Source organism: Fusarium sambucinum, chromosome II, assembly GCF_050947815.1.
Source record: "Fusarium sambucinum isolate potato_lamoka chromosome II, whole genome shotgun sequence".
NCBI classification, from domain to species: Eukaryota; Fungi; Ascomycota; class Sordariomycetes; order Hypocreales; family Nectriaceae; genus Fusarium; species Fusarium sambucinum.
Window position 1 is genome coordinate 297,638 of NC_139293.1, and position 25,853 is coordinate 323,490.

A 25,853-nucleotide genomic window follows, 5' to 3' on the forward strand; every position below is an offset into this window, starting at 1 on the left:
CCTTGCGAGGAGTGGGGTTATTAGTTGTGATACTCGCTGTGATTGGATCGGCATACCTTTTGACGTGGTAATGGGTAGCCTAGGGTTTTACTGATTTTCCACAGTTGTACGCTAGATTGCACAGGACAGAGACGTCGAAGTAGGCATGGCTGTAACGGACCCTTACATCACATGTCACATCTCAAAATGCAGTATTTCATATCCTCCAACGACCAAATCATCTAAATTAGCCCGGGTTCACTTTTAGAACAAGTAAGATGAAAATTTACAGTGCCATAGTCAACTTGTATTCTTATAGTGACAACTGATCTTGCAGTTATCTCAACCCCGGACCATCAACTTTAGTTTTGTGTCTTCATACTATCGAGAATGTGACTATCACTTGTCTCCCACGGGTGTGTCTGCTCCAATTTTCTAACCAACTTCTCGTGATGAACAGACCTCGGCACAATGGTAGCCTGGAATGACTGAGGATGGCTAACGATACCGGGCGTGAAAAGCAGCTCTCGGGTACTACCGTTCTCATCCGTGCTGACATTGAAAACTGCCAAAGACTGTGCAATATTGAGGAACAAGGTATTTTCAGCCAATACGCGTCCGGGACAGACACGACGTCCAAATCCAAACACGTATGTGCGTGGATCTTGCTCGGGCTGGCCGTCAATTGCTAGGAATCTTTCTGGCTTGAAACGCATCGGTTCGTCGTAGACATCGGGGTTATGTAAGAAGTACCTAATAAAGATTAGGACTGCCTCTCAGATTTATGATAGCAAACTCACCAAATGTTGGCCATCACCATGGACCCCTCTGGAATTCGGTACCCCGCAAATATGTCCTCTGCAGTGCTTGTGTGGGGCAGGCCCATGGGAGCAACGGGATGCCATCTCAAGACTTCCTTGACTAAAGCTTCGATATAAGGCAAGTTTGGACGATCTGCAGGGGTTGGGAGTCTATCGTTGCCAACAACTCGGTCAATTTCATCTTGAGCCGCTTTCTGAGTGTCGGGGAAGAGCGACATGGCTAGGAAGAAGCATGCAATAGCAGATACGGTCTAACAATGTTAGAGAACATTTAGTTAACGCTGCATGGCTAGCTTACCGTATCAGCTCCGGCTGCATATAGAGACGCAGCTGACCACTTGTTCGTTAATTTCTCTTCGTCGGTTGCATTACCTGCTTCAAAAAGCTGGGCCAGAAGCGATTTGTCTTGCTTTCCGTGTGCAAGTTGGTGTTGTACAAAGGCATAAGGCTTTTCAGCAACGTCATTGAGTTCTGATGCCCACTGACGGGCAAGCTTCTTAAAACCAGCCCCAGGAATCCAGTCTGGCAAATACCTCACTGGTTTCATTAGTTTATATCTCAACCCGCGGTGGCAACCAGAAGGAAAAGTCTTACGGAAAGGCATCACATCCACCAAAAATGCGCCAGGGACAGCAGCAGTTCCGAAATCATCCATCGCCTTACCGACCATATCAATAAGAAGATCTTCCTTGAATGGCTCTGCCGTGTATCCATAGGCTATCTTCAAGATAATCGCACCAGCCTCTCTAAACCTTTATTAGCATAGTTTAGTAAAAAGCTCTTTGAGTGAACGAACTTTCTTATATGATCTATCAATTGGTCGGGGTGATCTAGTACGTGAAGCAGAAAGTGGCCGACTTCAGTTTCCTCTAAATCATCGTATTGAGCCGCAGCAGTCTTTGATCCAATGATACGAGCCATATTCTTGCGGTAAGTTCTGAAGCGGTCGTTGTACCCTGAAAGCGCAAGTGAGTTTTCCCAGCCGATCCTGAGTTTATAATTAGATAAGGTTTGTTTTCATCGCTGGGGGCGGTTTTACATTTGGCCAGCAAAGATTTGTGTAGGCCTTGACGAATGCTTGGCTGATCGTTTGTCCAAAAGGTCGAAGGCGAGATCTGCATCGTTGATGATAACAATGGTCTGGCCCATTACCGTGACAGAGCTAATTGGACCTGGCGATTGAGTATTAGTGGATGCTTGCCTTGGATCAATTTTAATGTCTCAAGACCGCACCATATAGGTCTTTATGCTTCAACCAGTGAAATGCCTCAAGCACACCGTTCGAGGGAAGATCGTTCAAATTTCCGAGCAGAGGAAGCCCTTTAGGTCCCGGAGGTAAGGGAAGACGTTTTCGGTCATCTGAGAAGATTCGAAGGCCGATGTAGGCGACAAGGCCAATGCATACACCAAAGAGAAGGGTAAAATATTCAGTCATAATGGCTATGAAATGAATATTGATGAACCTAAGAGGAGAAGTACTATGGAAAAAATATAAGTGTTTCCGTATACCCCAGTTATTTTGCATTGATCCTCGACTTGCTTAGCTACTTTAGGCTGTCTCCCCGAGCCTTATGCGCATACTCCGTGCTTCCCCTGTCGATAGTATCGAATCAACGACGGTGTATTACTACTGTATTTAAGGGGTTGAACAAATCATGAAACAGATCTTCATTAGAACCAGTGGTCCCCGCATTGAAACACTTTACGTCTAGATAGATTAAGGCAGCACATCCTAACAACACAATATTCCTCTACCTAATGACAAATCATGTTTGAAACTTCAAGAATAGTATTCTAGTATGGACACCTGCCCGATAGGGTAAGCTCAAAGGTCACCGATTCGAACAGTCTGCAGTAGTGACATGTTCTGAGGCCCTAACCTAGCGAGTTAACATATGCTTGTGCTTCTATGTATTCGTTAGTCTACTTGTACTTTCAAAGCCCATAGTACTAAGAAGTAACAAAGAGTAACCCAAATAATACAATCTTATTTACAAGAACCGATATAATTCCAATGAGCGATAATTTCTCAACGTGCATCTGTAATATATAGCCGACTGACATTCCAGCAAGTGAAGTCGATAGGCTGGTTAGGGCCTCCTTTGCGGTCGAAGATTGATTGATTATAGACGACCAAATAACTAGGCCACATTAGCATTATGTTGGGGGAATGAGCCAGGAGTGATATGAGTTAACTTACGAGGAATCACATTCTCTTGCATCTTCGTGAAGATACGGACGCCAAATCCAGCACTGAGCTCACTTCTTTGCATTAAACAGAGGAGGAATGAGGGGAGTAAAGAGCATATACATGTAGTTGCAACTGTAGGGAAGTCAGCATTAATACATTCCAACAAATTAAGCGGTGATGATAACAAACAAGAAATGCGCGGGAATCTCGACAGAATGGTACCAATAAGAACAACAATCAAGAAAGTGCCAAACTCATCAATAGGTTTCGACATTCGTGAGCTTTGGTAGGTATCAAAGGTTGTGATGGAGGAGATGGCGAAGATCAGTATAGGTCGAACGATTAGGCGCTGTTGGACTCTGTTAGAAGGAAAGAAATGGCTGACAAGCTAATACGTACTCGTATAGGTTGTGGTAACGCCCACACTTCTATACTTTCTTGCTTGTTGATTACAGACTTTTGAGTGTAGAACAACTTTTGACTAGAGGATAGCCAATCTACCTCGTTTGGTCGCCCAATGAGATATGATGGAACACTTGTCGGCAGAAAACATAATATGACACCGATGACGGACGTTGAACACAGAAAAGGCGTACGTATGGACGATGCAGAGGCCAGTATGCGTAACTTGTCTCCAGCTAACATTAGCACAAGTAGCCGCAGTGACATCTCTCTAGGACTGAACCAGGACCAAACGATGACGACCATGCAGGATAGTTCAAGACCCTTAATGAGTCCCTGTATTGCATGTAGCAGACTGAAAATACCGAGGTAAATGTAAGCAGTGCGGATAAAGGGGATACAGTGAAGTCCTTCATAACTTGTTAATCATTGCCGCGAAGCTGTAGAAGAATCTTACCTTTCAACAGGGCTATACTTGACCAGCATCTGATAATTGAAACGCGCGATAAAAAGAAGCAAGATACTGGTTGAGCTAATATAAAAGATGCGCCATAGATAGTCGCGCTGTACTGATCCGCAGGTTCTGGGAAGCTGTACCACCAATCGGAACCGGGTACAAAAGTAAGCTACGGAAATAAACATCAGCAGTACACCCAATGTGATATGAAACTTACCATGAATAAGTAGATGAAAAGTAAATCGACGTTCCGAAACCCCGGCGAGTTCTTTTCCTTTGAAGCTTCTTGGGCTATGACTGCTTCACTAGCATCATTGACCTGTCCATCTACTTGGTGACTCTCCCCCGAATGATTATCCACTGGGGTATGATTTATGCTCTGGGCAATCAAACCAAGTGAGAAGAGTACATTTGAAGATCGAGGAAATTTGTGAATGTCTCGTCGGCTTGTTCTCAAGACTAACTGACGGCGATAGACATGGTGTTGTGCATCATATGAGCAGAGGACCTCGCGGTACGCACCGTTCACCTCTCCTTGTATAACTACAGCAGCTGGTGGTTCCGCACTGTAAAGATGGGTGACAGTCATCATACCAGTGTCGACAAGTGTGAAAGCATACTTCCCCACTGGACACTGAGCAGGTTGTTGATGTTCAGGCATGTCTGTATGGACTTGAATGTTGGTGGCTTTAAACCTGCCGTGATTGAATCCACAGAGTTGTCGCTCGATTATGGCTGCAGATGGATGTCCTTCTATACCGATCAATAGAGTACCCATCAACCTTTTTGCCTGGGCTCGGGACAGAGTCAGTATAGTGATGAGCATGAGCGTAGTACAGACGACGATAAAAGTCAGCGCGTAGGCGATGCCCACATGCCATAACCACTCATTACCATCTAGATCCTCTCCAAGAAGAAGGAAAATACCGTAAAGTATTAATAAGAAGAAGAATTCCCTTCTAAACCAACGAGCAGACAATATGTTGGCAGCATTGAACGATTCGGAAGTTACTTGAGGGTCAAGGCTGCCCCACTCTATTCTTGTTCCAGGCAAATCACCCAGTAAGACAGTATCTGGACCCATTACGCGTTTGACTGTGCTAGTGGCACGGATATCTCTGAAGTCTACCCCAAAGGAATCCGTAGTGTCATGCCAGGGAGCACCTGCTGGTGTATGGAGACAAATGAGACGATTCAAGAATGCACCGCAGTCGTTTTTCAAGACAAGTCTCGCAAATGCTTGGAATCCTGAGTCTTCTCTGTTGACAGGAGGACGTTGTCGAAGCGGAAAGAGGCCCATGATAGCATAAGCTATATCTCCCTGGCTGAATTGATCGGTCTGTCGCCGGGAGAAGCATCTAAAGGCAGCCTCGACGAGTTGTAGTGTCGTGAGCGTCGCGGTCCCCTCGAAATGATTAACGAGCTCTTGTACAGCCCCAGCATCTTCCCACGCACGTTGCGCAAAGTTTCGTTTCGCCATTGATCTGGGGTCATCGGGATCACCGGTAATGTACAACTGAATTCGATGCTCAATAGGACAGAGTAGAAACTCAGGTAGTGTCCATAGTCGCGAACCCCACTGTCGTAGCCAAGGGGTCACATTTTCGGGATTAAATGCAGTAGGTGCCGTTACTTGGGAGAGTTTATCTTGCGTAGAAGGGCCAATAGCGATAATCATCGAATGTGCGGCTCTGATGATATCACAGATTTGATAAACTTCGCCACTGCTGCTTGTAGACCGTGCGAGACCATCCTCGTTACGGATGCATTCAAAGTCAAGCCAGAAGGCTCTCTTCCCCGCTCGCCTAGCTGCATCGATACCCCAGTTGATTAATTCCCGACGGTCACGTCTTGCAAGGTTTCGGTTTGCTTCCCTCTCTTCTTCAGAGGAATATGCATAGTTTGTAACTTCGTCATCAGTTGCAACCCTGAATTGAAGACGAGTGTATGATACGAATACAAACTCAATGTCAACGTTATCGCCATGATCTCTGAGGTACTCTGACACTTTGACTGTTTCAAAGGTCCGTTCCTCAAAATCATTGACCAAACAGAGGTACGACGGACGGATAAGAGGCGAAACGTCATCACCTGTTCTCTGGTGAACAGTCGTGAGATCTATTGGTGGTTCTGTCTGAGGTGCAACTGACGAGCTTGGTGCAGCTTCAAGTTGAAAATCGTCTGCATAGGGTTGTGTTATGGCAGAGCCCCGTGACGATTCCGTGCCGGGTTCCTGAAGAGGAGAATCCAGACCGTAACCTTTTAGCTTAGAGGGAATAGAGCTATATCCGCCCTTTAGTCCAACACTATCGAATCCAGCGATCTGAAATATCTGGGTTACATTGACCAATAGATTGAAGACATTTTCTGTAGCTTACCAGTATGCACAATAGGGGCCACGCGATAATGAACCTTAACAGAGCAAGAGTGACATTTTCCAATTTGTAACATCTTCCTTCTGTGCCTGGTACCAAGACTGGGGAGAATATCCAGTATGAAACCAACTGCATCGATGAAACGCGTGATACTGGCTTCCCCAATCGCGCCCATCTAGAGGTCTTGGGGAGCAGATGCGGGTCTTCTAATGTTTGTACAGCCCAAGGAACACAGTCAAATCTGCATCGCTGAGGAGTCATGCCTCTTGGTTCCGAGAGTGAGGCCATAGGTACATAGAAGACGAGTTGAGATAGAATGCTGTTTTTTTAAGGACGTTAGGCAATATATAGTTGCGTAATTCAAGGGCGAAAAAGCATTACTGCCCGATCTGACACAGCCACTGACGTGGCTTGTTCTTGTTATGTCTGCCTGGTTTATAGCCGCAGCTCACGTCGTACATGCTTGGTGGAATCCCGGCCTTTGTACACTTTTACAATGTACCATTGCGGCTGTGCTCCGGCTATTGAAACAAAATGACGACTGGGCTTAAGTTGCTAGAGTAAGATTGGCGATTACGCATCACCATGCATGATTGATCACATGATATTTTTCCTCAGCCTGGTCAACCATGATTGAAATAGCCGGTCAATTGGTGAGGTAACTCGTGTATGCAGGGGTTGCTCAAGAGGCTTTTGTCAGTAGTTATCCGCTGAATTGAAATTACAACACCTTTTCACCCAGCATATATAACGCCTTTCTACCTTTTGTGAAAGACCTACCGATAACGGTGCAATGACGGCCTCGATAGCCTCGGGCTCAAGGTCGTGATTGTCATCACGATAGACGTCGGTTCCTTCCGTCAAGCTTCGGCGGCGGACCATCTGCGACACGATTAGTGCTATAGATCAAAGGGTAGAGGGACTATAATTGACTAACTATATAAATTTTAGTAGATTAATAATTACAGGAGGAAGAAACAGCTACTATATATATAGCTTAGAAGCTTTTTCTATACAACCCTTATTATAGAATTTAATTATTACTTTAATAATTATATATATTCTTAGTAAATAATTTAGTTATTAAGAAAACCTTATTTTAAAATAATAAGTTTTTAATTTAAATAAATATTTTATTAAATATTAGAATTATTAAAAGGCTTAAACTTATATTTACTTGTATTTACTAGTAAAGTATAGAAATTAATAAGTAAAAGAACTACTTGGTCTCAGTTATTACCCGATGCAGCATCCAGAAATAGACCACGCTCGTCTGAGAACATCAACGGTCGACATGGAAGGGTAGCAAAAGGCATGGTCAGATAACCCTGCGCAACAAAGAATGTGGCAAACGTAATCAGACACAGCGTGAGGAGAGCTTAACCGGTTGGGCCATGACAATTGGCGATACTTCGGTCGAGGCGCTAGTGTGATATTGGTCTACCATGTGCTCCAAGTTTGGAATCTTATTTGGTATATAATTCAAGGCTCAATAGATGAGGACATTCGGTTAGGCGGACGGAGGGCAGATGACCAATATCCTATGTCCTCTTCATCTCCATCACTCAGTAGTAGCGTCGAGGTTGATGGGGGCCCGGATCAAATGATCAAGGTATGCAGAGGTTCACAGAATCAGAATCGTTGGAGACATCGCTTGGTAGAATGGAGTATTGAATTGTGAGAGTGATGGTTGAAGATCTGAGTTGAACGGCTGCAGACAGGAAAGAGATGTACATGTATGTATAATGTGACCACGTGATCGTGATCGTGATACCCTTCACGCTCAACATGGACAGGCACGGAAAGATGCTTTGCTTTGATGCATGGGATTTCTGGACGACAAGATTGAAATAGGACTACATGGTGGTGGGAACCTTTCCCGTAGTTAACCCCACGTTTTGTAGATATCAATCCACCGAACTAACAAAGCCGCCCACTCAACATAGACGTCTACGCTTCCCCGGATTTTAATATCCTTATCAAAGTGTGACTGCAACAGCCACGACATACTTGGCGTTGCAAAGGCATCAAGATCTATATCCCGAAATGCATATCTGCGGGCGCAAATATGAAAGTTTGCCGCTTTCACAATGTCTTAGGTCCGCCGGTCATTTGTTAGTGTGCCTCCATATCAGATATGGATTGGTATCTCATGCCAAGGCTGAGACTATGTTGACGAGCATAATTAGTTGCTCTTATAATGAGGGGAAAACTAGACTCTTTATAGTCCAAGCTACTAGAGCTGTAACACAGGATATGTAGCGTGAAACAACATGAGCAAAGTAGAGCATTAACGTAAACAGCCACACGAGGTCTTATCTGTTGATATGTTTTGTGACAAGGAGGAGACATATGTAATGCGCGAACTCAATGACTACAAACAAATAACTGATGAGTGAGTCATCCACGGAAATATGTAGCCAAGGACACAAAAAGTCTAGAACTTATACAAGTCTGTCACTGCATTAAGACGAACATACCTTCTCCACGGCGAAAGGTCCAGGTGCGCGGGGCAACCTTCTCTAAACGCCGATCCTCCGAAGTTATCTCCACAGTCCACTCGGAACAAGGTTGACCATTTACTGGGACGCTACTGGCACCAGCGAGATTTAAGCTTATTTCGGTGGATGGTCCGGGGTAGCTTAACAACAACAAGGGATATCGATATCCACAACTTTAGGGTTACAGATCTGACCTGCAATAGTGTTGCGTTATATCGATGACATTCCGTTTTCTCCCGGTGTCAACGAGGATGTTGAACCACTGAATGATGGGGAAACCTGCAAGAAAAAGAGATTCTTTGGTAACAATATGCTAGCCTGGTTCATGTCAGTACGGATTTAGCCTCTCGAACAGAATCACAGACAAGATCAGCAGTCAACGTTGCATCGTTTAACAACCGAGGGATTTATTTGAACCCCAATCCTGGCTCCAAGTAAAGGATTCTACACTTTGGAAACAAATGCCTTGTTAAAATAACATAATAATTAAGGTTAGCCTCTTGCCAGGGTGGCATTGACAATAAGCAAACGACTGATTCATGCGGGGCACATGGATGCTTCGGCGCATAGATTTGCTTGCCGAGCGCCAGTCGTGTGACCAATGACGGGGATTCAATGACGGACGGATTTACACTCAAAGCTTGTTCGGCAGCTAAACTTTACAAGGCGGGCCGGAGTTGTGTATCGGAGATCGAAAAGAGCCTCTGGAGAATTGGCATTTGGACCCTGAAGCTTGAGTGTACTTGGCAGCACATAAAGCATTTGACATGAAGATATTAACCTGACATATGGACTTGATACGGGTTTCATTCTTTGGAGTTGCAAACATATCCAGGTGGTTGGAATATGTCTTGTACGTCATTCAATAATGCAATGGCGACGCCCGCAACATCACGAACCATCATCTTGACCACGGAAAAGCACAACCCTCTGAGGAAAACATCCCAACTTCCCCTCACCTTTATCGTCTTGGCATTCTCCACAGCAGACACACTCATGATCACAAAAAGTTCAAAATTGTCACTGCAACATCGACTAGCTCCAACACAACCCCAGCCTGCTGCTTACCTCGTTTCTCGTTACCCCACGGGGAAGCCCAGTGGAGAGAATACAACGGTTTACGACGATCTTGACCACTCAAAGCTCACGTCTTACCATTTTTATTACTTCTCGGATAGAAAAGCGATGATCGAAAGAAATATTTAAAAAGCCTCGTATCCCCCCCTCTCTGAAGTGAAGAGTTACAGACAGACACTTGCACGTCTTGTATCTTGCGTTACTCTCTACTTGTCTCTTATAGACAAAACATCTTTGACTTAAAGCTTTTGCTTCTACTCTTTTACACTTTATTATCGAATGGGCTGGAATACTCATGCGTCGGGCACCAATGATCCGCCTGAGGTGCGGAACTGGCGAATCCACCTGATTGCCACGGTGGCTTCCATGTCCGCCCTCGCCAGTAAGTTTGAGTCTCAAGATTGTGGCATATACGTGATACTGATTAGTTGCAGTTGGATATGACACTTCTGTTATTGGAGGTTTGACATCCCCTGCCAAGTTATGTGACCATTGTTGACATGTAAAGGTACTATGGCATTGACCTCTTTCATGAGGGACTTTGGCCTTGACCTCGTCGAAAAGACACAGCGCGACACCATCCAGGGAAACATTGTATCCACCTTTCAGGTACGTCTCTCCTCTGCGGATAACAAGTCATCCAAGCCTAACATGCTCATAGGCTGGCTGTTTCTTCGGTGCCCTGTGCACATTCCCCATTGCTGAGAAATGGGGTCGCAAGAGGACCATCATGGCAGCAGCCTGTATCTTCTTGATCGGCGGCGCTCTCATGACCGCCGCCAACGGTAATCTCAACATGATCTACGCCGGCCGTGCCGTAGCAGGCCTCGGTCTCGGCGCTTCCTCCCTCACCGTCCCCGTATACATCAGCGAAACAGCCCCTCCGTCCATCCGTGGTCGTCTGATTGGTATTTTCGAAATCGCCTCCCAGGGCGGTGGTATGCTGGGCTTTTGGATCAACTACGCTACTGACCGCACCATCAACGTCGAGACCAAGACGCAGTGGATTGTCCCGCTGGCTCTTCAGCTCTTGCCTGGTGCTGGTCTTGCGTTGGGTATGCTTTGGTGTCCCGAATCGCCACGTTGGTTGGCGAGGGGTGATCGCTTTGAGGAAGCTGAGAAGATCTTGGCGCAGATTCGTGGCATGTCGCCTGATCATGAGTACATCCGTCGAGAGATGGGTGATATTCGCGCACAGGTTGAAGAGCGAAGTACAAACAAGATGAGCAAGAAGCAACAGTTTATGAAGCTCTTCCAGAAGGGTGTGCGCAACCGTATGGGTATTGGTATGGCACTCATGTTCTTGCAGAGTTTCACTGGTGTCAACATCATCACTTACTATGCTCCCCGTATTTTTGAGAGTCTTGGTATTGCTGGTACCTCGCTCAAGCTCTTTTCTACTGGCTTCTACGGTATCTCCAAGACACTCGGTATGGTTATGTTTACCTTTTGGGTTGTCGAAAAGGTTGGTCGTCGCAAGGGTCTCATCTGGGGCGCTGCTCTTGGATGTATTCCCATGCTTTACATCGGTGGTTATGTCATGAAAGCTGATCCTGCTGCTGCTGCCGCGGCTGGTGTTGTTAACCGTGACGGGTGGGGATACCTGGCGATTGTTTGTGTATACATCAACGCCATCATTATTTGTGCGACATGGCAGGGTATCACCTGGACGTATGCTTCCGAGATCTTCCCTCTCGACATCCGTATGCTCTGTGTCGCCATTACCACTGCCGATACATGGTTAGGTTCATTCATCATTGCGCGATCAACACCATACATGATCTCTGATCTTGGTTACGGAGCTTATTTCTTCTTTGGTTCAATTCTCGTCTTGATGGGTATCTGGTCACTGTTCTTCGTTCCCGAAACAAAGGGTAAGTTACACACATGCTTCCAGAAATGTTCCATGTGTCCCAAATGCTGACTCATTTTCCAGGTATTACCCTAGAGGACATGGACGCGCTGTTTGCCAAGCCAGTGTACAAGACAGTCTGGGCCCAAATGAGAGGAAAACCCATCCTGGAAGGAAACGCGGCCAACCGATCCGACTCCCCGTTCGACGACGACGACGAAAAGGCTCGGGAGATGAGGATACCTTAGCTGGTGTCCCGACCGGGGTTTTTTTCTTTTGCAGCTGTGCCCTCCTTGTCTTTAGATAACGATACTGCGAAATTAGACTCGTTATCGGCTGCAGCCACTTGTGTCCTCTTTTCTTATCCGTGCTATGTAACTGGTGACAGTAATCTGACCTGAGCTGTGCCTCGTTCCAGAAAGACTCTAGCTTTACCGAGTCAAGCCAAGAATTAAGTGATGACAGCAGGGACCAGATTACGGTCATCCATGTCTCTGATCAGTAGAGGTTATCTTTATTTTGACGGCGACAGTAAAGGACTGTTGCAATGCAAATGACTGACTTGTGGTGATCCCATCTCTCTAATGTGTTGCCACGTTTCCCCAGGTCAAGTTTACCCCGCAAACTGGTTCCCCAGACTCGTCTGTCCTTATTCAGATTTTTCTTAGTCACAGCAAAACAAGGTCCTGGTAGAATTGAGAGTCAGTGGCTGCTGGCAGCACAAAAGATCCTTACGCCCAAAACCAACGGTCAGTGCGGCCGACAGCCAAGATATGCGCCAAGAGAAGGAGTATTGATTACGGAGAATTTCATTGGATGGGAGTCCAAGTGAGCGGTTGTAGATAACCTCGGACTATTCCCCATGTGGTGTGTCGGATACTGTATGTATCATTTCGGATATTGTCCTTTTCGAACTGTATCATTGCCAAGATCAGCGGTTGTCTTGGCGTTGGCTTGGTTGGAACTTGGAGAGTTGGCCAAGAGATAAGGACAAGTTGTCTTACTTTTCTTTTGAGGGGGCGAATTACTCTTTAAAAAATTGGAGGCGACAGGAATGAAGAATGTTTTGTTTTGATTGAAGGTGTCTTGATGTTGATTCATGATTAACCCGACATGCGGGAACTTGTTCAGTGGATTTACAGTGAGTACAGCGCTGTAAACGCCCATTTTTACCACCTACCCTATTGGGTGTGCAGCCTTAATTAAACATTACCAACAGTAACGGCAATGAAACGGCCCCATTCCTCCGTCATTTCAATATCTTCACGTAATAAATTCCACTTGTGACCCGCAATCCCCAGGTTTAGAGGCATACTTTATCTTGAGCTTTATCACTGTTTGCGGCAATCTCAAGATGGAGATTCGTTATGGATCCATCAAGATAAGCCGTCGTTTACTGATTGAAGCGACAGCCAAATTAAACGTCAATCTACGAATAGAAATGCAATTCACGTGTTAAAAGACAGTCACTCTTACGAGCCAAGAGTAATATTAATAAATCTCCTTCCCTTTCCAGAGATTCAACATCAGCACTTGGCAGACCCTTCTATCTCGCGCACTGTAGCATAGCCTCCCAAGACGCCGGGTTTTGACAGCTTCACTGCCAAGCTAGGGGGGCCAATTTTGGAGACAACTCTCGGGGTAGTTTAGCCAATGAGCCAATGTAACATGGTAATCACTTGTGCAGCTGAGAGGCACTCAACGCTTTCCATCGGCTGGCAATTTGTCATTAATAAATTGACAATAACAATCTTGTTCTATTCAAGCCACAAGACGTCACTGTCTGTCCCAAGATCAACATCAGCTCGTGATAGCGTTTTAAGCTTGTTGTTTTAGCTCAACACCTAAAAACCCCGCTAATTCTTTGTCTCTACTGTAGGTACTCCTGCTTACTGGTAGGTATGACATGGGGGGGCGCCAAGACGGAGTGCAATCCGCCCATCCTCCAACCGAAAACGATCGATCTTTTCCACCTTCCATTCACGGTATCATGTCCGTTGTAGCAGGCAAGACAAAGTTGTACTGTAGGGAATGCATCACGCGTTGCCCTCTGAGGGAAGAGAAGGACGATCAAGGGGATCCGCTGCCAAGTGCGGGGATGAACCCAATCACTAAAGCCAAAGTCAGTGCTCTAAAAGACAGCTAAATTAAAAGCTGGGGAACCAATTTAACGAGTGACCGGATAAGATTAGACGAGACTGACTTGTCTCTCAGTACGCGTGAGGCGTAGATTGCTCTTTATTTACACGACCGTGAAGGAGAATGACTGTAATCTTCAATATACTGAACATATTGTCGTGTCCTGTAATTTTAGACACGTATCTATTCCCTGTAGTGCCGAGTCTTGTCTACAACTCCAACTGCCTCTTCCTCTGGGCACATTCATCTAGAACCACTTGGCAGCTTCCTTCTACTACTCTTGGCCACCACTTTGGAGGCGTCCCGATGCAACTGATGCTTATCGCGTCTTGGCAAAGCAAAGAGACAAGAACAAAGCCCAACACTCTTTCCCTTTTCCCTACCCACCCCTTTTGTAACTCCCATCTCCTGCCTTTTTTGCCATCGCGCCAACTGTAAAACCGTAGGTCGGGTAATGCACCTTTTGGTACCACAGAGACATCTCTTGGTTCCCCGAGACAACATAAATACTGTCCCACGTCCCCCATTTTCTGTTTGCGCCGGTTCCTCTCTCTGTCCCCTTGTCAGGTCTCAATTCTTCCTTCTTTTCCCAATACAAAAGGGCCCCCCAATTCTTCTGTTTTGATCTGCACTTTTTGATCTTTGCTTGAGAGAGTGATCAACAACAATGACGTCCAAGGAGGAAAAGGTCGACATCGGCACTCACACGCCGCCGTCGCACGATGTCGCGCAGGGACACCAGAAGGATGTCTTCACTGGCGATATCGAGGGCGTTCGCGAAGACTTTCGCGAGGATGACTTTATGACCCGTAACGGTCTCAACCTCAAGTCCTTCCAGCGCCGTACGTTTTCCCCTCCCTCCCGCTAGCTTCAATCGCAATGCGCTAACATTTATTTTCTCCAGGTGACTACGGTACCGGTGTCGTCGAACTCGATCGCTCCATGAAGAAGCGCCATCTCCACATGATTGCCATTGGAGGTTCTATCGGTGCTGGTTTCTTTGTCGGTTCCGGTGGTGCCTTCACCAAAGGTGGCCCCGGTGCTGTTCTTATCTGCTTCTTGATCGCTGGTGTCATGATCTTCAACGTTGTCCATGCTCTTGGTGAACTTGCTGTTATGTACCCCGTCTCTGGTGGTTTCTATACCTACTCTACTCGCTTCATTGATCCTTCCTGGGGTTTCGCCATGGGTTGGAACTACGTACGTACCTTTTCTCTTATAGCGTACCTGATGAGCGCAATACTAACAATCGCAGGTCTTCCAATGGGTCATCGTCTTACCACTCGAGTTAACCGTCGCATCCTTCACCGTGCAATACTGGAATCCAGACATCAATGAAGGCATATGGATCACCGTCTTCTGGTTGTTTATTATCTTCATCAACGTCTTTGGTACACTGGGCTACGCTGAAGAGGAGTTCTGGAGTTCTTGCTTCAAGCTCGCCGCCATCATTATCTTCATGATCGTCGCTGTCATCCTCATCTGCGGTGGTGGTCCCTCTCGTGGCAAGTTCGATACCTACCAGGGTGGTAAGCTCTGGCAGGACCCCGGTGCCTTCCAAAACGGTAGCCGTGGTTTCTGCGCCGTCTTTGTCACCGCTGCTTTCTCTTTCGCTGGTACTGAGCTTGTTGGTCTTGCTGCTGCCGAGTCTCGCAACCCCGCCAAGGCTCTTCCCGGTGCCATCAAGCAGGTCTTCTGGCGTATCACCCTGTAAGTTTACATAATTACCAGTCTCGTCGCGTCAATTATACTAACATTTCCAGCTTCTACATTATCGGTCTCACTCTCGTCGGCCTGCTCGTTAGCTCCACCGATGACCGTCTCCTCAACAGTGCCAACCCATACAAGGATGGTGTCTCTCCCTTTGTCCTGGCTGCTCTTGACGCTGGTCTTTACGGTTACGACGACTTCATGAACCTTGTCATCTGTGTTTCCGTCGTCTCTATCGGTGTTTCTTGTGTCTACGGTGGCTCTCGTACTCTCACTGCCCTCGCTGAGCAGGACTACGCCCCCAAGATCTTCACCTACATTGATCGCTCCGGTCGCCCTCTCATGTCCGTCGTTTTCAACCTTGCGTGGGGTGCTCTCGCATACATCGTCCTTGCCTCTTCTGGTGGTCTTGTCTTTGACTGGCTTCTCGCCGTCTCTGCCCTCGCCGCTCTCTTCACCTGGGGCTCCATCTGTGCTGTAAGTTCAATCACGCTCATGATCTACTGATCACAGAAACTAACTCTCACTCTTAGTGCCACATCCGATTCCGCTCTGCTTGGAAGCGTCAAGGCCGTACCCTCGAACAGATTCCCTTCCACGCTGCTGGTGGTGTCTATGGTTCTTGGTTGGGTCTTACCCTCTGCTTCGTCATTCTCGGCTGTCAGCTCTACGTCGCCGTCTGCCCACCCTTCAAGGAGGGTTACGGTAACGCTGAGGACTTCTTCATGGCTTGCCTTGCCATTCCCGTCGTTCTTGTCTTCTGGATCATCGGTTACGTCTGGAAGCGACCCCAGTGGCTCACCATTGACAAGATCGACCTCGACACCGGTCTCCGTGAGCACGATTGGGAGGAGATCAATGCTTACCGTGCCAAGGTTGCTACCTGGCCCGCTTGGCGCAGAGCCCTCCACAAGTTCATGTAAGAGAAGCAAATGCTTTTCTTGCAGGCTTGGACATTATACTCACTTGCTGTACTTGATTCCTATGATGAGGATTGCTACTTTATACCCTGTTAATATACTGGTTCATCTTATATATATGCCGTGCCATGACCTAAATCTATGTGATCGAGTTGAAGTAGTCTTGGTCCTTAGTTTCATTTCTCGTTTTAACTATCTAGTTACCGAATATATTACTAAAGTAGAGAACTATCAGAAAAAGGCTACGTTCTATAGTATGTAAGCCGTAAGTCCGAGTATTACAAATGGCTTACGGAACTTGCTGATGAACTCATCAAAGACACAGGACGCGACGATTGGGATTTAATTATCGGTACAATTCCGAACAGGGGTAGTTCAAATGGGACGACCCTGTTTTGATGTAATTGACATCGCCAAGTTTTGTTAGTTAGAAAAGGTGGAAAGACAAGTGGAAGACGGCTTTAAGGTTCTGGACAGGCCCGGTGTCCTCTCACGACCAAATCTGATGGGAAGTTTTATGTTTATGACTCTTCGTCCTTTACTCAATATCCTGTGCTGGAGTAATTGGAAACTGCTCTTCAATTGAGCTTCATGGAGTTTCTAGAGTGTGGTCTCTGTTTTAACTAGTTTCGATATCTTAACTCCTGTCGTAATTATCAAACAAATGGCAGAATTACATGACTAGCGTTTTCTCCGCCGCAGTAAACATTATGCGTTCCCTTGTTGTCCAAATGTTCAAAGCTTCCAAAATTGCTTACTCCCAAGTTTCGACCACAAACAACAGCTCTGATCGACTCGCCCGCTTGGTACTCAATACCCATAGCCCAGATACCAATGTCTAGTCTGACAATATCGCCTGGATTGATCTTGTCTTCCTTTTCATGAGGGTGGAAAGGCCAGTGTGGATGCATGCTCTTGCTCTCGTCGATTTCACGATGAGATGCTCGAAGAACACCCATTGGACCACGATAAATCACCACCTCAATCTTCTCCTTATCGTCCATCTCTTCAAAAGATTGCTTGGGGATACCCTTCCAAGGAATGTTGAGATTAAGCATGACTTCACCATTGGCGTCGAGCTTCTCGAGCAAGACATAGACATCCATATCATTGTAGTCTGGGCAAGACATATACAACACAGCTTTGGGCATACCGACTAATCTTGTCGTTTGATCGAAGCGGTAAGTAAAGCCGACTCTGTCATCGGTTTCAGACTTATAGCTAAGAGATGACGACTCATTCGGCTTGTCGAGGGAGAGCTGGCCTTCGTTTGTGAAAAAGAGCTTCTTGTAGTCTGTTCTTGGAATTGGAAAGTCTTCCTCGACGATATTCTCGTACGACTGAGGTTCCTTCTTTCCAAATCTCAACACAGCCATACGCACTTGTGGTGTGCTATCCCAGCCGTTCTTCTTTCCCTTGAGGAAATAGTCAAAGAAGTCCAGCAACTCTGGATTGGCTTGTTCGTTGCCCCAAATGTCATACCACTCCTGCCATGGGTGCCATCGAAGCCACTTGTGAGGTGTATCAACTTCGAGCCAACCTCGAATAGCACCCATGCCGTGCATGGTGTTCGTCCAAGTTCCGGTTATGTAGGTTGGAATATTGATCTTCTTCATATCAGGGCGCTTATCGTTCCACCAGTCGTTGGCGAGAGGGTGCTTTTTGAACATTTCTCGGAAACTCTCGATTCCATTGTGACCTTGAAGCATGTACTTGATGATAAGCTTGTCGAATAGATCACCGGCGTAGATACCTCCACGAGCAAACTGCTCACGATACAGATCGCCGCATCCTTCCCAAGGAGCAATGGCCTTGAGACTGGGGGGACGTAAAGCGGCGATGAACCATTGGACAATGGCAAGATGTGAGTTGCCAGCGAGGCCGACTGAGCCATTGCACCAAGATAGCTTGGCTATGCTTTCAATGCTATCGTAGCCATCTTCAGCTTCCTGAGTGCCCATGATGGCCATCACACCTTCGCTATCACCTGAACCGCGAGAGTCAACATTAACAATGGCATATCCACGAGGAACCCAATCGTTTGGATCAGGTGCCTCAAACTTCTCAAGACCAGACAATGTCTTGGGAGGAATACCCAAATTCCACGGCACCATAAGACTCAATGACATGAGGCCGTTGAATTTCTTTCCAAAAGGAGACCAGCAGATAATTGCAGGGATGGGCTCATTATCACTTTGCGGTGGTCGATAGATATCAACGTATAGCTTGACACCATCTCTCATCGTAAAGGCAACATCGTGCTCAACAAGGATATCACAGTTTAGAGACTTTGCATCGGGATGGTCGAATTTCCAGCCCGCCAGAAGAACTTCTGAGTGTGGGTTGAATCCAACATAACCGCCTTGACCAACTTTTGGTGGGTTGATGTGTTCGACTGGTACTTCGAAGGGGAGTGTAGGAAGAGGCATGATGTGTTTGATATGACAAGGTTATAATTGGTGATGTGGTACTACAATCGAAATACCGAAGTCTATGGCGAGCTATTCATAGTCCATTTCTCAAGCACCAAGATAGGTACTATCTGTATTGGATGCCGAGGTCGCGAACCGGTGGTCCATCGGCCCCACTTAATATTTCCCCTCGGTGTAGGATGAGGCGAGCGGCTCGGAGTCGGAGTCTGGGGTAAGTACAAGATTCCGAGCCGAACCGATAACATAACGGAAGGAATTGCCACAACTACTATCAATTCCGATTAACTGGACCATTGATTGAAGGAAGGATAAGTATCCCAGGTTGAACTCACCAATTAATCTTTTTTTAACATGAGTTATAACGTCACAACACAAAGTAAACTCAACGTCTTCATTCCTTTCTTGCCTTACACTTATCCCTTTCAGAGTTCAAACTACCAAATCTCTTATAATGGTTGCTGACACAGAGCTCGCCGGCTACCAAGCCATCTCAACACTCAAGCTTGATAACCCCACAGCCAGCAAGCCTCTTCAAGCCAAGCCGGCAGGTCCTCGCAAGCTCTTTGTTGATACTAGCATCACCTATGATGATTGGCGCGATGATCTCATGAGAGATGGTTACGCTGTGGTCAAAGGTGCTATCCCCAGAGAGCGAGCTGATCAGTATGGAGAAGAGATTATGTCTTATCTCGAAAACTTGTAAGTATCTACAGCACAGATGCAACTACTTGTCATTAACTCTTTCAAGTAACGGCGGCATGGGCTTCAAGCGTGATGATCCCAGCACCCTCAAGAACGAGAACTTGCCCATCATTACTGAGAAGGGCATGATCATTGGTTATGGTGTCGCTCATGAGAGCTTCACCTGGGCCATCCGTCAAGAACCAGGTGTCGTTGAGGCCTTCGAACGTGTATACGACACAAAGGATCTCATCGTCTCCTTCGACGCTATCAACACTTCCTTCCCTGGTCGCAAAGATGTCAAGGCCAACAAGCCCTGGCCCCATCAAGATCAAGACCCTGAGAAGCCCGGTTTCCGATGCTTGCAAGGTCTCGTCAACATCCTCCCCAACGGAGAGAAGGACGGAGGTCTCATCGTATGCAAGGGTGCGCATCTTCTTAGCGAAGAGTTCCACAAGGACTTCAAGAACGAAGAGAACAGGATCTGGGCTTGGACAAAAGAGTGGTACGGTTTTACTGATGAGGGTATGGAGTGGCTGAAGAACAAGGGCTGCGAATGGACCAAGATCAACGCCGAGCCTGGTGATCTCCTTGTCTGGGATAGCCGCACTCCTCACTACAACGTCAGCCCTGAGGGTAACACTCCTCGTTTCTGCACATATACATGCTACATGCCTGCTGCAGATGCTACTCAAGAGGACTTGATCAGGAAGAAGGGTGCTTTTGAGAACCTGCAGAGCACGACTCATTGGCCCAATGCCATGCATGTTGGTGGTATTCCTATCATGCGCGATGGAAAGCCTTGTCCTTACAACACCAACAAGCCTAGAGAGGCACCAAAGCTGACGGCTAGGGGATTTGAGTTGACGGGTATTCCATACATTGCTGTGTGAAAAATGGATTGACGGTACGATTAAGTTTATTGTTTCATGGAATGTTACATAGCATACTGAATTGAATGAGATTTAAAAAAAGAGGCTCATATAGTAAAGTAGTAGGATCTAATTGACATCTGGTTTGAGAATTATGATAACGATTGATGGAAGTTGAACGGCTACACAGAGATAGTTTGATGTGCTCACGTGACCATACACGTGATATCCTTCACGCTCAACAAGCATCTATAATTATCCAGGAAACAACGAAACTATCCAGGAAAAGGAAACAAGAACCGGCTTGTTTGTATTCGGCAATGACGAGTTTATTTTTTGTGAACACAAACCTCTGTGATAGAGGTCTTTTGTGTTTCCATAGCTTCTTTTCGTTTTCGCTTAGTCCTAGTCAGCTATCCAGGTTCAATCTGCTTAACCCTCCTATAACACCTAACACATTACACACGCATCTAAGCAATGATTATAAAATGTCATCAAAGTGTACACAAGATCGTTAACTGGTTTCTAGAGTTCAATACTCATACCCTCTTCCGTTGGATACAAACCAGACTCATTCTCCAACCTCTGCAACAAATTTTCAAAATCAGCCCAGTCACATCCAATCTCATCGGGAAGTATAGGTATGTTGAAAGGTTGCCCCGAAAATGGGTCCAGAATTCCCTCGTCCATGCTCAATTCGACTGGATTCAGAATGGAAGAATCGGAGGGATTTAAAGATTGGGAAAAGGTCATGCTGTTGGGTTGCTGCGCCAAGTTCGTTCCATCTTGTTGAGGGAAACATGCAACTGAAGTAGAGTTGTGGTTGTTTTGTTCAGCCTCAATTGAGGTTGTGGTGGGTTTCATGGCTTCTTGAACGACACGAATAAGTCCATTGAGGACAGCTGACAGGCGGTCTTCTTCGGCTAAACCAACACAATAACAACGAATTAAGTCAGCGGCCGTGATAAGAAGCTTCGATAGTTAGCATCCATAGCCACTAGGTCTGAAATATGGTAACTCACACTCTGATCAATCTTTGAGATGCGTGATTGCGGCTGTTTAAGTATATGAACTGCCAAGACGTAAAGAGCATGAAGGAGGGGGAAGTAGGAAGGAGCGAATAAATGTGACATTGTGTCATCATTGTCGGCAAGTAGATGGATGATCTTCCTAGCTGAGTTGGCAACCATGGATTGGCCGTTGCGGATTGTATACTCCCAAGGTGTTCCTTTGGCGATGACCTCGACGGCTTTGTGGATGGCGTCCTTACTGATAAGAAGAGAGTTTCGATTGAGCATAAGTATACTAGAAGATGTCAGCTAGGCTTTAAGTAGTAATTTGATGGTCTACTTACGCGTTATGGTAATGAAGTGAGATAAAAGAAGACAGGGCTGGGTCTTCTGGAAGTCGCATGAAGTCTGACGTAGGTCTAGTGGCGTTAGCTCTATGGAACATTGCAAGTAAACAAGAAGACTTACCGTAGACCGGCAGGAAGACTGTTTACCCAATTCGACAACATCAGAAATGATTCGCCAGTTGCATTGACCTTGTCCTTGATGGCTGCTTCAAGAGTCTTGCAATTCGCTCTGTCTTCTAGCAGCCGCGCCTTTGCACACCGATGACTCATCTTACTAAAGGCCTTGGCCATAGACAAGACAAAGTGCTGGGGCAGTGGGTTTGTTGTCTTTAAGACTTCTAGATCCAATTCATCATATGTTTCATCCGAGATGCTGGAGACATATCCGAGCTGGAAGGAGAATAATTTCTCATAGCTATAAAGAGCCCACCAGGTAGGATTCCAAGCGTCTATAGCTGAGGAATGAGTGCTCTTTCGTCGATCACGGCCGGGTCTGTCGAGACCAAGTGAGTGGGCGACTGAAAGACAAATTCCGAATGTTGTCCAAGACGCAGTGATTTCGTCATTGAGACGAAGACAAATTGAGAGGAGAAAAAGAACTTCAATGGTTTCGAAGGAAACGTTACCGATGAGATGTCCCAAAGCGTCACGAGCAAGCGAGAGAGCTGATGTCATGTAAGTCTGGTGCTCGGTTGACTGGAGGATACATCCTCCTGCTGCCAGAAGTAGGCAGGTTTTCAGTGACGAAGTGTAACCATAAGACGATGAAGAGTTGTCAAGAAGTATGGGACGTGCTTGTGAGGCTTCAGTTCTTGCCTGATCTAGTCTGATGACAGGATAGAATGTGTGTATCTCGCGCTGGTACGCGTCGGAAAGCGCGTCAATGTCCCAACTTGCCGGTGCTTGGGGTACAGCTTGCGGAGAGAGGAACCCATTGGATCCCGAAGCTACATGTGGGATTGGAGGAGGATACGTGCCGAAATGGTAGGGAACATTGAGCCGAAAGCACGAAAGATCCAGCCACTCAGTCAAGACTTGGAAAGACGTGGTCCCCGTACTCTGTTTAAGTATCGGTAATGGATTACTGATGGTATCCGTATGGGAAGAACCTCTGCTGACGGATTGTCTCGGACTTTGCGACCTTGCACGAATCGGTCCAGTCGCCACAGAAATTGTACGCGTCGTCTGTTGATCTTTCGTGATTGAAGGTCTTTGGTTAGGGACATTCTCAGTGACTGAACGTATCCCGTACTCCGATGGACTTCCAGACCCAACAGACGATGCATCAATGGATTTACCTGCCTCGCGTCGCTTGATCAACTTGCCCGGCCTGCGTCTATCTTCGGTAACGCAAGGGATTCCCGCTGAAATGCATGCTTGGCAGGAAGGTTGCTGCTCATCACACCGTGTTTTCCGATTCCGGCAGTAATTGCAGGCGAAATTGAGACGGCGGCGTTTGCTGGATTCCTTGGGCCGGGAATCGGGACTGTCTTCGGCATCCATTGGAGAAGGCATCGGAGACTCAATTGCGGGGAAATACGGTTATACGAGATAGAAATGTCGGTAGACGAATATGAAATCTGGGGACAAGGATTGGGTCTTGGTGAAGAGTCTGGGGTTGATTAGCTTGGAGTATGTGTTTGGAGCAAGATCAAGATACCGAGCCGATCGGAGGGTTGGAGCGTATTTTATTCTCTCTAACCAGCTGCTACTCTCTCTTCCCCCCGCGTACTTTTTCCTCGGACAGTCGGCTCCACCCCCGCAGAGTTGATACATAAGCTAGACCATCCTAGTCTTGATCCCTGACTCACCAATCGGAGTCACTGTTTTACGTGTCTAGACCTTTGTACACTAGCTTGATCAAACTAGTCGACAAAGATTGGCCACAAACTACTCAATCTTTTTGACTCCGACCCGACAAGGGACAAGGATGTTGCGACGTAGTTGATGATATAAAGCTGTCCTTGTCACCGAAAAGGTAGACTGCATATCAATTGGGAAGGACAATATGGCTGAGCCACGATCTTCTTTCAATATGAAGCCTGATGTTGATGCAGTGGAGAATGTTGTTAAGGATCCTCATTACGAATCTCATGACGCATCTGGCACTGTCAACCTGTACCAGGATGGCACTGTTGTTTTGATTCCTACACCGAGTCCTGATCCCAAAGGTATGTTGGCTAGCAAAGTCTCACTCTATCTATTTTCCTAATTGATCATTGTCAGACCCTCTGAACTTGTCTGTTTGGCGAAAGTACATCATCATCCTCATCGTGGGATTTTACTCTGGTATCTCAGTTCTCGGTACATCCGGTCTTGGTGCTGTAACTCCCCAACTACACCAGATATATCACAACGATGACCCAAAACGCATAACCGATCTCCTCACCTATCCGACCCTCTTCATGGGTATTGGCAACCTTTTCTCCATGCCGCTAGCCAATGCGGTCGGTCGCCGCCCTATCTTTCTCTTCTCAGTCCTGCTCTTGACGGTCTCTGGTATATGGTGCGCTTGCTCGACATCTCTCTCAAGCCACATTGCCGGTCGAAATATCTTTAGTTTGGCTGCAGGACAGAGTGAAGCTTTGGCGCCTTTGATTGTCCAGGAGGTTCACTTTCTTCATCAGCATGGTGTCAAGTTGTCCTACTTTGTCGGGGTCCAAAACACTTTGACTGCCGCTCTCTTTACCGCGACTACCTACATTGTGCCCACCATTGGACTGCCTTGGTGGTACGGTATCATGACCATTATCAACGGATGCACTATGATAGTGTCATTTTTCTTCTTGGCCGAGACACGTTTCGATCGTCCTGAAGACGCCTCTGGTAAGTGACCAATGCATCTTGTAAGGTCCTATACTAACAGTCTAACAGAGGGAGCTGTTCACTTGAGACTGGACAAGAACGGAGATGTTGCTCGTGAAGGTACCAATGAAGTCTTGTTCCAAGTCACCACTCGCCAAGGCGTCGTCCTTCAGCCAGAGAAGTTCGGCGAGAGGACCTTCCGCGATGATATCCGCATCTTCCACGGTAAATTCGACTGGATGAGTGCTCTCCACTTCTACAAGGATGTTGGCCAATCTCTCATTCTACCACCCATTCTTTGGATCTTTATCCTCAACGGTGCTTTCTCGGGTCTCTACATCTACCAAGCATCCACCTTTGCACAGATCCTTGTGATGCCACCTTATGGTTTCAGTCCAGAGCTTTTAGGCTGGGTGCAGCTTGTCCAGATCGTCGACTGTCTTATTGCTGTGCCTATTCTTGGTTATGGTTCTGATGTGATCTGCAAGTTTATGAGTCGCCGAAACGGCGGTGTCTTTGAGGTGACTTTTACTACATTACTTATCATTGCCGAGCTTTGCTAACATAGTACAGCCCGAGTACCGTCTACTGACCCTTATCATCCCAGCTGCTGCAGCTATCATTTCGGCCATTTTCTACGGTCGCGCAGCAGCCAACCCCAATGACTACCACTGGATCGCTATTGTGGCCTGCTACCATCTTGGCTTCTTTGCCTTCCTAGGAGCAAACTTGGTCGGTATTACTTTCGTCATGGACAGTTATCCCAATAAGTCAGGACCTCTAGTCCTCGTTGTGTGTGCTGGTAGAGGCTTTGTCTCATTTGGTTTGAGGTATGCCACTGTCCCTTCAATCGAGTCTCTCGGTTATGATGGTGCTATGAACATTCTGGCTATTATTTGCGGTGTATTGAGTGGTCTGGGAATTGTTATGTACTTCATTGGAAAGCGCGTTCGTGAATGGGCTCGAAGGTCTATCTGGCCCAAGGCTCACGAGGAATAAGATTAGCGTCTGGCTTATTACTATTTAATAGTGGTTCCTGGTTATTGTGAACGGGATTATATCGACTATCTCGTCGTCTAGCCTCCATCCAATTGACTCTATTTCAAGCTGGTCGATTTAATTGGTCTGTGGTTTACGGGAATGTTCAGCTCGACAGGGATTCTAAGGCTACAGTCCCCTTCTCCATACATGCCTTTCTTGCTTAAAAACCAAACAATAACAGACTCTCAATTCCAATAAGTATCCAAAGTATTCTGAAAAGAACCCCATAGTCCAAGGCGTC

At 46.6% G+C, this 25,853-nt stretch overlaps 8 protein-coding genes across 8 annotated transcripts; 4 read left to right on the plus strand and 4 right to left on the minus strand.

Moving 5' to 3' along the window:
* Positions 1–341: 341 nt before the first annotated feature.
* FSST1_006870 (cytochrome P450) lies at positions 342–2,235 on the minus strand (the record flags this gene model as incomplete). Its single annotated transcript, XM_083236425.1, has 7 exons — positions 342–732; positions 780–1,051; positions 1,099–1,337; positions 1,395–1,546; positions 1,597–1,788; positions 1,840–1,972; positions 2,034–2,235. 7 exons carry the CDS (start codon positions 2,233–2,235, stop codon positions 342–344), a joined length of 1,581 nt encoding a protein of 526 aa, XP_083082831.1.
* A 706-nt stretch (positions 2,236–2,941) lies between these two features.
* FSST1_006871 (uncharacterized protein) lies at positions 2,942–6,360 on the minus strand (the record flags this gene model as incomplete). Its single annotated transcript, XM_083236426.1, has 6 exons — positions 2,942–3,123; positions 3,181–3,340; positions 3,391–3,803; positions 3,851–4,019; positions 4,068–6,173; positions 6,229–6,360. 6 exons carry the CDS (start codon positions 6,358–6,360, stop codon positions 2,942–2,944), a joined length of 3,162 nt encoding a protein of 1,053 aa, XP_083082832.1.
* Positions 6,361–10,082: 3,722 nt separating this feature from the next.
* On the plus strand, positions 10,083–11,903 carry FSST1_006872 (general substrate transporter; the record flags this gene model as incomplete). Its single annotated transcript, XM_083236427.1, has 5 exons — positions 10,083–10,185; positions 10,238–10,264; positions 10,312–10,412; positions 10,465–11,677; positions 11,740–11,903. 5 exons carry the CDS (start codon positions 10,083–10,085, stop codon positions 11,901–11,903), a joined length of 1,608 nt encoding a protein of 535 aa, XP_083082833.1.
* Positions 11,904–14,461: 2,558 nt separating this feature from the next.
* On the plus strand, positions 14,462–16,427 carry FSST1_006873 (amino acid permease-domain-containing protein; the record flags this gene model as incomplete). The annotated part of the gene is made up of 5 exons (XM_083236429.1): positions 14,462–14,636; positions 14,699–14,994; positions 15,050–15,504; positions 15,558–15,981; positions 16,038–16,427. The coding sequence occupies 5 exons, from the start codon at positions 14,462–14,464 to the stop codon at positions 16,425–16,427; spliced, it is 1,740 nt and encodes a 579-aa protein (XP_083082834.1).
* Positions 16,428–17,080: 653 nt separating this feature from the next.
* FSST1_006874 (Alpha/Beta hydrolase protein) lies at positions 17,081–18,853 on the minus strand (the record flags this gene model as incomplete). The annotated part of the gene is made up of 1 exon (XM_083236430.1): positions 17,081–18,853. The coding sequence occupies one exon, from the start codon at positions 18,851–18,853 to the stop codon at positions 17,081–17,083; it is 1,773 nt and encodes a 590-aa protein (XP_083082835.1).
* Positions 18,854–19,307: 454 nt separating this feature from the next.
* Positions 19,308–20,430, plus strand: FSST1_006875 (uncharacterized protein; the record flags this gene model as incomplete). Its single annotated transcript, XM_083236431.1, has 2 exons — positions 19,308–19,555; positions 19,605–20,430. The coding sequence occupies 2 exons, from the start codon at positions 19,308–19,310 to the stop codon at positions 20,428–20,430; spliced, it is 1,074 nt and encodes a 357-aa protein (XP_083082836.1).
* Positions 20,431–20,934: 504 nt separating this feature from the next.
* FSST1_006876 (uncharacterized protein) lies at positions 20,935–23,269 on the minus strand (the record flags this gene model as incomplete). The annotated part of the gene is made up of 4 exons (XM_083236432.1): positions 20,935–21,381; positions 21,432–21,714; positions 21,764–21,838; positions 21,888–23,269. 4 exons carry the CDS (start codon positions 23,267–23,269, stop codon positions 20,935–20,937), a joined length of 2,187 nt encoding a protein of 728 aa, XP_083082837.1.
* Positions 23,270–23,774: 505 nt separating this feature from the next.
* On the plus strand, positions 23,775–25,570 carry FSST1_006877 (major facilitator superfamily domain-containing protein; the record flags this gene model as incomplete). Its single annotated transcript, XM_083236433.1, has 4 exons — positions 23,775–23,937; positions 23,993–24,592; positions 24,641–25,092; positions 25,145–25,570. 4 exons carry the CDS (start codon positions 23,775–23,777, stop codon positions 25,568–25,570), a joined length of 1,641 nt encoding a protein of 546 aa, XP_083082838.1.
* Positions 25,571–25,853: the final 283 nt, after the last annotated feature.